At 39.2% G+C, this 11,331-nt stretch overlaps 3 protein-coding genes across 14 annotated transcripts in view; 2 read left to right on the top strand and 1 right to left on the bottom strand.

The window, feature by feature from the left end:
• The first annotated feature begins 144 nt into the window (after positions 1-144).
• Positions 145-2,082, top strand: LOC134226435 (uncharacterized). 3 transcript variants are annotated; one of them, XM_062707201.1, is made up of 3 exons: positions 145-502; positions 1,318-1,583; positions 1,647-2,082. In XM_062707201.1, the coding sequence occupies exons 2-3, from the start codon at positions 1,319-1,321 to the stop codon at positions 1,883-1,885; spliced, it is 504 nt and encodes a 167-aa protein (XP_062563185.1). In that variant the 5' UTR covers positions 145-502; position 1,318; the 3' UTR covers positions 1,886-2,082. The 3 variants fall into 3 exon arrangements, with proteins under 3 accessions (XP_062563185.1, XP_062563186.1, XP_062563187.1); XM_062707202.1 differs by lacking the exon at positions 145-502 and adding an exon at positions 663-798; XM_062707203.1 differs by lacking the exon at positions 145-502 and adding an exon at positions 909-1,138.
• Positions 2,035-2,884, bottom strand: LOC134226434 (NADH dehydrogenase [ubiquinone] 1 alpha subcomplex assembly factor 3). Its single transcript, XM_062707200.1, has 2 exons — positions 2,714-2,884; positions 2,035-2,644 (listed from the first exon to the last, which is right to left on the bottom strand). Exons 1-2 carry the CDS (start codon positions 2,770-2,772, stop codon positions 2,134-2,136), a joined length of 570 nt encoding a protein of 189 aa, XP_062563184.1. The 5' UTR covers positions 2,773-2,884; the 3' UTR covers positions 2,035-2,133.
• A 343-nt stretch (positions 2,885-3,227) lies between these two features.
• LOC134219819 (uncharacterized) overlaps positions 3,228-11,331 on the top strand; it is a 42,070-nt gene continuing 33,966 nt past the window's right edge. The window contains exons 1-2 of one of the 10 annotated variants that reach the window (XM_062698686.1): positions 3,228-3,361; positions 10,989-11,301. In XM_062698686.1, coding sequence (XP_062554670.1) covers positions 11,162-11,301 — 140 coding nt within the window. In that variant the 5' untranslated portion in view covers positions 3,228-3,361; positions 10,989-11,161. The other 9 variants (XM_062698688.1, XM_062698684.1, XM_062698689.1 and 6 more) reach the window with 9 other exon arrangements.

The following is an 11,331-nucleotide window of genomic DNA, read 5'->3' as shown; positions in this document are numbered from 1 at the left end:
CTGTCAGTCTGGAACGCACCTATCTCTTTCTTTCTCATGAGTCTTCTTATAGCTGTCAGTGCGGAATTTTCAATGTTGGCTACGGAACGAGCTCTGGTGGTGGTATACAAGTGTCAGTCCCGTGTTAATAACCATTATAACGCAAGCTTTGTAAATAATTTTAATCTGAGATATTTTAATGAAAAACGATAACCAGTAGTTTACAATTTTTGTCTTTGTTTGAAAACATCCATATATAATGTTCTTTCAATTTGAGTATTGTACCTATTAAATAACATATGTTTTGCTATCCCGCATTCTATATAGTTTAACAGTTGGTGCTTGAGTGATAAAACGTTTTTTTTCTATATCTTAATGAGTGTAATAATGACCATTATAACAGTCAAAAGAGTTGTGTAATTTTCATATGAAAAACCAACCATGGAATTGCATCTACATGATTATATTTCGCGTAATTAAATACATGAAATAATTTAAGGACTCAGATATCCAGTTAATCTATGTGAGTAATGTGACTAGACGTATTACAATTCATACAGCCTTACAAATATTTTTCCAATATTTTTGGGCCACCATCCATGCGAAATGCACTTCTGGAGGATCCAGTTTTCAAGCCAATGACGCAATCCAGATAGGCGTTCCGCGTTTCACAGGACGCTTGTTGGCGACATTATATGTGAGCGAAAGCAAGTTTGAGTCTCGGGCTTCATTAACTATGGGAATGATGCTAAACACCTAAATTTAGGCCAAACCAAGTTTCAATTGGAATTGAAAGAAGAAGTGTGATATTCTCCAGAAGTAAGTCCCGCCATCGATCCATAGTTCCTCGAGCTCTGCAATGTGATTCGACATCTTGCGTCAGTATGCTTATGCGCATTACTTTATGCTGGAAATTCATCTTTAATTGCGACTATACACCCCATTCGGCATTCGCTGATTTTCATACAAAATGGTCATGTTTGATGATCAGAATCTCGATTTCTTGCGATTAGATTGATGACATTTTTGAGGGAAGAAAGGATAACACGTATGACTCATGCGATTACAGAACAAAACTTCCTTATTAAGTACAATTACATATACTTATACTAACATTGCCCATCTTGCTACTACAAAGAGAACTGATATTTTTGCATAGGTATTTTTGTTTACGGACTATCGTTTTTGATCATTTATTCCATTTGATTGTGCTAACGTAAACGAGAATGATCATCAACCTTTATTCAAAAAAGCATTTGAACGTAGACAAAAACATGGGTGACGAAATAGATCAATTCCAATAATCGTTTTTATTTTAACTTTTTTCCATTTTGCCAGAATGTCATTCAAAACCACAACCTCCAGTAAAAGATCAATGACCAAAATCAAACTAAAACAAGGTTTGCAGTCCTCATGCTGCGCACCGGGGTGTACTACGGATAAAGGAGCCAATATTTCCTACTCTTTACATCCTTTCCCGAGCGAGATCACCGAGCCTGAACGGCATGGAATTTGGAAGCAACTGCTGCTGATCGACCAGAAAGTCACCCGATCGAACGTCGTATGTGCAAGGCATTTTCCAACGCAAAGTTTCGAGCAGAATCGTCAGTATACAACCAACCGCTCCGCAGATACATGATTTGTTAACTCGATGTTCTATTTTTTAGCCGACGGAACCAGTACGATTTTCCTGCAACCGAATGCCTATCCTTACGCAACAAGTAAACTGAAAATACGAATGGAACAACAACGTGTGGAACGGGAGAAAATGTCTTCCGCGACTACCAAATCTCGCGGTGGATTATCAGCAGTAACAATTCAGAATGCTACTGGAGACGAAAAGGCCACAGATTTAGCTATGAACCATGATTTAGACGAAGAATTTCAAATAGTAGAAATACTTTAAAAGCTAGTGTCAAGACTAATTCTACGTTGGTACGAATTAAAATGTTAGCCTATGTATGGTATTCCAAGATCTAGCCTAGCGATGTAATTGAATTCAATAAATCGACAATCATTATCGTAGATGGAAGACAATAATATAGAAACGATTGATTCTAACAAGATGCTAGGAAAATATAATTAATATTTTAGTTTAATATACTTTCAACTAATTATAGAATACACATGTAACGATTGACTCAATTTGATATCCTATTTTTCATCCAACTGGAAAGGCCTACTGGTGGAAATATGCGTTCGCATCAAATCATCTTCATTGATCCGCAACGTCACCGGAGGAATCAGCGCCGCCGCCACAACTCGGCCTTCTGCATTCAGAAAATTGAAGGTGGCGCACGCTTGCTCCGTACTAAGTACCTCCACGTTTATCCTATACTTCTTCATAAATTCGATAATCTTCTTCGTGAACGCAGGTGTCGTCTGCTGGTCACCAATTCCCACTATGAGGATGTCAATCTTCGGTTCCAGCGCGGTGAACAAGCTTAAACTTTCCTCGCTGATGTCGTCGTGGTCTTCAACGTTCCACGAGAGAACCGACCGGGGAAAAATGGCCATTGGCCCGATGACTTTCATGTCGTTGCTCAAGCGAAATCCGACCTGGCTAAAGGAGTTTATTAGCAATCCAGCGTCCGCTTCTTTGTTCAGGATAGACACCGACGTTCTACCATCCCCTTCGTAGGCCGATAGAGTCGCATGGCTGGTGCTGCAAGTGGAGTACTGTGTTTCGTAACATTGGGGATGGAATGGACAGGGAAAGTAATTTTTAACTTACCAAATACTTTTGGATATTGTTGACCTGAAGGCCGTTCGAAGCCTCAATAACGACTGCATTTTCTGAGAAGTTATCAAATATTTGTATGTAAACCTTGATGAATTAACTAATCCAGATATGACCGATACAACATCCTGCGGTGCTTGAAAATTTTGTCAACATTTTTGACAGAGAGCATCGCGGCGGTAATTAGGGATGCATTCATTTTTTTAGCTTTGATTTCTTATGCTCGCGTTACACTTGAAAAGATCTAATCGAAACGAAATCATTTGAAAATATGGAGCGGCTCGCTTCCACATTACAATAGGTTTACTCGGGTTCATTATTTCAACGTGTTGGAGGTGCTGAATTCAATTTAAATTAAACATTATATGAAGAACAGTTTATTTTTCGGCACCGCTAAAACATAAAAAAGAGCGCTCCGTTGCGTTGTGCAATATTTAAACAGGCCCTAAAAAACGCTACATTTTGGCTGCGTTCTTCATTTCAAATGACAGTAAAACGATCCATCATGCAAAAGAGGACAAAAATACAAAACGAACGAAAGAAGGAAAGCGGAGAAATGAAGGAAAAATCGTCTTCGTAGCAATCGATTCCGAATCGCACTCACGGGGAGGATAATATTGTCCATGTTCGGTCTAATATACGGTGATTGAATTATTCAATTCATCAAAATCGGTCGGAAAAGTGCGTGAAAATGTAGCTGGCGAATCCGTGGAGTGGAATTCCCTATCAAAAGTGATTACAAAGTGTCCAAAGTAGTGTGAAATTTCAACAGTGAAAATCGTGGAAAACAAAACGGTGTTTTCTCTTTGGAGTCAGTTTGCTGTTGGGGTTGTTGATGGAAGAGCGCGGGCGAGCAAGCAGCGAAGGAAGTGCCAGAAGAACAAGTGTCCACCGTATATTTTAATTTGTCGTTTGTCACTCAACTCGGAATACTCGTGGCTAACGATCGCGGAGGAAAATAGTGGAAAACATCACCGATCAGAGTGAAAGGGGTAAAATTGATAAAGCTGCGACGGCGAAGCAAAGTTGAAATTGTGAACTCAGGGCTGGTAGAGACCAAAGTTTGCTGGAACAAAATTCAACTGACTAAGATGTTTGTGTTGAATTTGACTTTCTGGGCATCATGAATATTACGATACCAATTGTGGTCTAAATTTTCCATAATTTGGAAATCTGACAAAATCCATAAATTAATTCTCTATATTATGTAGTTTGATTTTTCCTAAATTTTCTCATAATTCAAGCTTAATCTGAAATAAGGGTGAATGTCGCAAGAGAGAGCACTCTTCGCCGACTTTTCCTCTTTTAAATAAAACAAGCAAATATTTCCTCCGCAATGCATTTCCACAGAATACAAAGAAAAAATCTAGTAATTTGAGCTGATAAACTGCGAAGAACTCATCTGTTTGTAACTTTTATTAAGATGGAAAGTAAACAAAGAGAGTCCTCTCTTGCAACATTCGCTCTTTACTAGATAGAGCTTGAATTGATAAAAAGTAATAAAGAGCTCAAGCTTTTGCTGTAATACAAGTCAAAAGTACCGAGAGATGGTTCTCTTCGCCGAATACTCTTCCTTAACAAGCAGAGAAATAGCTTCCTTAAAACAAGCAGAGAAAAACGCATTTTGGGGAGATAAATGGTAAATACAGTCGCCTCTCCGGGCACAGCAATTAGCTTTGAGAGCAAAGGCGTAGGATTGCCAATCCGGAGATGGCCAGTTCGATTCTCGGTTCGGTCTAGGATGTTTTCGGGTGGGAAACATTCTCGATTCCCTGGACATAGTGTATCTATTGTACTCGCCACCAGTACTGCAATTTCTCATTTTTCAATTGGGTCCTAAAGCCCTACCTCGTTTATGATTGCAAACGATAGTGCATGGTCATGTTTTAACGATTCTGTAGGATGCAAGCGTTTTCCTACTCAACTAAGTCTCTTATCTGAAAGAGCAGCGGTTCTCAACCTGGGCTATATTTGTGGACGAAGAATCAGAAAGAATAAATTTTGGCTGTTAAGCCTTTTCAAATATTGGTCTAGAAATATGTTTCTGAACTAAAATCTAGGATTTAAAGATTTGGAAGCCTCTATTTGACACATGAAGAACTTTAGCGAAAAGTTCAGTAGCTTCGTTGCAAGCAGTCTGGAAGCCTCCTTCTAGGTGCCTCAGAGGCCTCCTTTCAAGAGGCTCGGAAGCCTCCTTTCAAGAGGCTCGGAAGCCTCCTTTCAAGAGGCTTGGAAGCCTCATTTCAAGAGGCTCGGAAGCCTCCTTTCAAGAGGCTCGGAAGCCTCCTTTCAAGAGGCTCGGAAGCCTCCTTTCAAGAGGCTCGGAAGCCTCCTTTCAAAAGGCTCGGAAGCCTCCTTTCAAGAGGCTCAGAAGCCTCCATTCAAAAGGCTCGGAACCTCCTTTCAAGAGGCTCGAAAGCTTCCATTCAAAGCGTTCGGAAGCTTCCATTCAAGAGGCTCGGAAGCCTCCTTTCAAGAGGTTCGCAACCTCCTTTCAAGAGGCTCAGGCCTCCTTTCAAGAGGCTCAGAGCCTCCTTTCAAGAGGCTCAGAAGCCTCCTTTCAAGAGGCTCAGAAGCCTCCTTTCAAAGGCTCAGGGCCTCCTTTCAAGAGGCTCAGAAGCCTCCATTCAAGAGGCTCCAGAAGCCTCCTTTCAAAGGCTCAGAAGCCTCCTTTCAAGAGGCTCAGAGCCTCCTTTCAAGAGGCCTCGGAAGCCTCCTTTCAAGAGGCTCAGAAGCCTCCTTTCAAGAGGCTCAGAAGCCTCCTTTCAAGAGGCTCAGAAGCCTCCTTTCAAGAGGCTCAGGCCTTCTTTCAAGAGGCTCAGAAGCCTCCTTTCAAGAGGCTCAGAAGCCTCCTTCAAGAGGCTCAAGCCTCCTTTCAAGAGGCTCAGAAGCCTCCTTTCAAGAGGCTCAGAAGCCTCCTTTCAAGAGGCTCAGAAGCCTCCTTTCAAGAGCTCAGAGCCTTCTTTCAAGAGGCTCAAGCCTCCTTTCAAGAGGCTCAGAAGCCTCCTTTCAAGAGGCTCAGAAGCCTCCTTTCAAGAGGCTCAAGCCTCCTTTCAAGAGGCTCAGAAGCCTCCTTTCAAGAGGCTCAGAAGCCTCCTTTCAAGAGGCCTCAGAGCATCCTTTCAAGAGGCTCAGAAGCCGCCTTTCAAGAGGCTCAGAAGCCCCCTTTCAAGAGGCTCGGAAGCATCCTTTCAAGAGGCTCGGAAGCCTCCTTTCAAGAGGCTCGGAAGCCCCCTTTCAAGAGGCTCGGAAGCATCCTTTCAAGAGGCTCGGAAGCCTCCTTTCAAGAGGCTCGGAAGCCTCCTTTCAAGAGGCTCGGAAGCCTCCTTTCAAGAGGCTCGGAAGCCTCCTTTCAAGATGATTTTCAGGAAGCCTCCCTCAAATATGACACAAAGACATCGGGATGTAGAAAGTCCAAATGTATGTAGATTATTAAGGTGGCTTAAAAAACACTTTTTCAAATTTTTTGATGGGCCGCTCTCTTATTAAGTTCTATTTGATGCCCTGATGCTCTGGACAAAATTTCAGCAAAATCGGTCAACGTTTGGGCGGTGCTAAACTCGTTTATATGGAAAAATGTACGCAGAAACATCTGAAAACAGTGATTTGCAGCTGGGCGGCACAATTTACGATGAAGAACTATGATACTCATTCAGTTCTTGTAGGATTCTGTATTAAATTCTTCAAGATCTGAATGAGTATCATAGTTCTTCATGGTAAATTGTGCCGTCTACCTGCAAATCACTGTTTTTGAATGTTTCTGTATACATTTTTGCATATAAACTTCCAACTAGTTTAGCACCATTAGATTTGGCTGAAATTTTGTCCAGAGCATCAGGGCATCAAATAGAACCGAATAAAAGGGGGGCCCATCAAAAAATTTGAAAAAAGTTTTTTGTCCATATTTACTAATGTGAGCCACCCTAATGTAGATTGAAGGGACCAAGAAAACCGTCAACATAGGGAGAGATATCGAGATATAGAACATCGAGATGTAGAGAGTCGATTGTAGTTCCTCTGTTAATCACTTTTATTGTGGATGGTGAGAATAAGACAGGCGTAAGCGATTTTTTGACAAAATTCTAGTTGGATATTTATGGCAAACAAATCTTTGGTTGTCATAAGACGAGTTTGTACAATCCTATTTAATTCCACCACTTAAACTCGTCTTATGACAGGTGAAGACACTAAAAAGCTCAAAATAAATTTTCTTAACAAAATCTTTGGTGTTAGAGCTTATATATGTTGATAAGATTCCTTCGTTGCTAACAAATGTAATAACTTAGAAAATTTAGTAATTTTTTAATTTTTATTAAATTTGTATGAAACGAAAAACAATGTTGCAAAACTTGGGGGCTTTCTATAAATCACATAAAATGAGGGAAAAGGTAATAGTTTGAAAAGTCTATGTTTACTACATAAGAGGAGGAGAAGGGGGGGGGGGGGGTTAGATTGAGTCCACGTGTACATTTTTTTTTTTTCATTTTTTTTTCAGTCCAAACATAGTTAATATTGGGACAAATATACGTGGGACGGCAGTAAAAGGCAACAAGAAAATAAAATTCAAATTTTTCATTGATTAAGTTGTCTAATTGAATCATTTCTCGCTTAACTTTTCAAAAGGACCTAAGTAACTTTTTTTTATGAATTAATTTGAATACTGCAATCAATAGCTTTCATTATAGATAGTGGAATATATAGATGAGCGAAGATAAGTCCTCTGTCTCCAAACGAACTGTCAAACGTGTCTCCAAACGAGCATGACGTCACGATTTCAATGGAAACGTTAAGGGCTGTGACGTCATATGCGCGTGTGCACGGGCAAAAAAATCGACTCAGCCATGCTTTCGCTCATCTATAGATTCTACTATCTATAGCTTTCATGCTGTTCTGTTGATTGCGCTATTCAAATTAATTCATGAAAAAAATGTTACTTAGGTCCTTTTGAAAAGTTAAGCGAGATTTGTTTGAGGAACTGCATTGCATATATCCATTTTACACACAATTCAGAGAAAACAACAAAAAACTGTTTTAAACGAATGGACTCCAAATCATTCAATTTCTTCGAATTTCGATACAGATCAATAGTTTTAGGCTACACTCAACACCCTGGAGCACTTCCTGATCAAAAGCTACAAGCAGTACTCCATAATTTCTTTGCGAAGTGTACCTCAACACTACTATAGAACGAAATTAACAGGAATTGTCATCTTCTAATAGTGTTTACATTATTCTAATTTTGCGCTAGTATTATCGGATAGCGCATTGTCCGCTATAATTAGCGAATTTTGTTCGCTAGTTTTAGCGGACAATGCACTATCAGACAACACTAGCACATAATCAGCATAATAAGTTACCTTGATTGGTCCATTCCTGTTTACATTATGCTAATATCGCGCTAGTATTGCCGGACAGTCCATTGTCCAATAGAATAAGCGAATAAGTAAACTGGCCATTATATTATTTTGCCAAAGTCGATATTCATTTTTTGCGCTTGAATATTAATCAAGATATTCGTGGCTGCATTGCCGAACGTCTGATCAAAACATGCAAGAATCAATGATGAAGCTGGTTGTTGAGTGTCGAAGCAAGTGATAGTATATAAATGAAGATTTCCGTCCTTGCTCAGTAGTATTATCTTTGTCGGTGTTATACTTTAACTAAGAAATGGTGAATGAAAACAAATGAAGTTTAAAGTATAAAGAAATTGTACCATATGGGAAAGACTGTACTGCCGTCCCAAGCATATCTGTCCCATGTCGATTTTCATCAATTTTGAGTTTTATGCACCAATTGTTCTAAATTAATGTATATTTTATTGTGAACAAATAAATACATATAGTTTGTTCGAAAACTTGGCGAAAAAATATCGGGTCATTTTGTCCCATTGTAGAATTTCCAAGCATAACTGTCCCATTGAATCAAATTTCATACAACATGTATTAAATTTCTTCGAAGAGCCCAATTTTCATTATCAAATAATTCAGAGAAAGAATATGGGTTGTGGTATAGTTTCAATGGGTAAAAAGATTAATCCACCTAACACCGTTGATGCCTTTCTTGTACATCATGAAAATTGAAAAGTAATAATTGAAGCACATTTAGATGATTTATATTAAAACTTAAGTGAGAATAGTCTTTAATTTTTATTCGCATTCTATGTATTTATTTACACTTTTTTTTTCTTTCTTTATTGGTATTGCCATTTTTGCATTCGTATATGATGAGGCTAACACAATAATACTTTTATGCCTAATTGCACCCGAAAATTCCTTTGACCGTGAGTCCAACCAAGCCACCTAAGCATCATCGCTTTGTAGTCGTTCTTAAGCGCATGGCTATAAGGTAGGCCCAATTCATTTACATATATACAAGATTTTTGCAATAGCTTCGGAACGAAGTGACTAATAGATTTTCAATAGCAAACAATGGGGCCGAATTTCCCGTCGAGTGCAACTTATTACGAAAAAAAATGGTCCTTAGGGATCGTACACTAATTACGTAAGCACTTATGGGGGGAGGGGGGTCGACCATTTTCTTACGCTCCATATAAATAAAAATTGATTTATATGGAAAAAATCTTACATGGGGGGAGGGGGGTTTCAAAACCCCAGAAAAATTGCTTACGTAATTAGTGTACGGCCCCTTAACATGTGTTTACAAATGTGTTTACAAACTCGACACATCAGATGCTAATCTGAAATAAATTTCATAGGAATCATCAAACACCTTCGCAGTATTGCGGTATTGAGTTACCACGGAACCTGATTTTGATGCTTCTTCCAAAAATCCATCTGCGCTGAAACATAATTCCCCTAACCCAGGGGCGCAGCCAGAAAATGGGGGGGGGGGGTTGTTTTCCGAAAAAAATATTCGGAAGAAAAATTTCTTCTAAAAATTTTGGCTCTGGGGGGGGGGGGTTATGTCCAAAACCACCCCTGTGGCTAAGCCACTGACCTGAACTTATTTCAGAATCAAATTTGATTCTTGATGTATACATCCTATATATAGGAACCAATTCTCACTGTCCTTACAGTATGTAAGGTATAATATCTTTTTTTAGACACACTCGTTCCCATGTCAGCTGTTTCATACATATTTTACGTTATTAGTGTATGGCCATTACTACAATACGCTTTGAAAAGACCTAATGCATCTAATTTGAAACAGGTTATTATCCAGACCCAACTAAACTTTTGCTAAGCGCAAAGTAATCTGATGATACTCTAGCACTGGGACAAATATGCTGAGAATTATCAATTTTGTCTTCAATTTCGCAGCATATATGTCCCACTGAATAAATTCCACTAAAAAAACAGTGTTTATCCTTTGAAACATACTAAGCCATCAGAAATACACTATTTTCATCGATATACGTTTATTAATCAAAATTTCATGGGGTAATTTAGCTACAAACTGAAAAATATGTTTCCAACTTCAATCGCATTTTTCTCAGTTGAATATTTTTTGACATGGGACAGATATGCTTGACACGGCAGTGTAGAAGCGCTATGAAAGAATGAGACGGCCCTTTGCTAATTTTCAGTTTATGTTCACTTCATATTAACCGTTCATTTGTGGTAGCAATTGATTCTGCTTCTTCATTACTTTCATCTACTTCCCTTAGTATAATTTTCACCGAAAAAAATCCAATACATAAACCAATTTCGAATGAGCCACGCGGTGTTCAAAACCAACCTATTTATACTACTCAATGATCGAACTCAGATTTCTAAATACTCGAAAACATCTTTGGGCACAAATTAAAAAAAACTACTACCAGCCCTGTGATTCGATAGTGTTCTACATAATATTATATTATTGGCTGGCAGTGGCTGTTCCAGTTCAAGTTAATGGGAAGTCTTCTGTGACACGATAGTACGAGGAAAAAATCATCAGATTGAAACTAACTCAAAGAAGAAACCGAAATTTTTCGTTGATACTACAAAACAGAAAACAATCGTGGACAACGACCTGATCGCTCCATAAAAAGCGTAATGATTGGAGAGCGCTATAATACTCCAGTCCATGTCGCTACTACTTTCTTCGCTGCTGCCTATCCCCGTCTTGCGTTAAAATTGAAGTTATGTGACAAGAAATAGGCCTCCGCAGTGCAGTGCCAAGTGTTGTGAAAAGCGTAAAAGTGTTAAAGTTGATAAACCTTCGCCATCCAGCAGCAGTGGCTGAGAAAATCAGAAAAATGCGTGAAGAGCATATTGCTGTTATCGTTCGGTATCTTCTGTGTAATAGAATGTAGCTTTCCTTTCAGGGTCAAAACTGCAAAACTAGTGCAATGTAAAACAGGAATGAAAAATTTGGACAGTGTCATTTTTCAACCACGACATTTGTTCTAATGAGACAAGAATATAAATTAGGTCTGTGAGCTTTAATTAGTGTCAAAATAAATCTAGAAGCAACTACATCGACCAAGAAGAGCCTGCAATGGATGAGGATGCTCTGGTGGCTCGGGCCAAAGAGGAACGAGCCAAAATATTCCAGCGGTATGACCTAGGTCGGGAACAAGGCGCGGAAATCGATGCCTGGGAGGACCCCGCTTTCGAGGTGTATCATCAAACCGATCGGTAAGTGCGATTCTGAGTGGTAGCCCTACA

This window comes from Armigeres subalbatus, chromosome 3 (assembly GCF_024139115.2).
Source record: "Armigeres subalbatus isolate Guangzhou_Male chromosome 3, GZ_Asu_2, whole genome shotgun sequence".
NCBI classification, from domain to species: Eukaryota; Metazoa; Arthropoda; class Insecta; order Diptera; family Culicidae; genus Armigeres; species Armigeres subalbatus.
The sequence above is the reverse complement of the archived record's forward strand: the minus strand, read 5'-3'. Positions and strand labels throughout refer to the sequence as shown.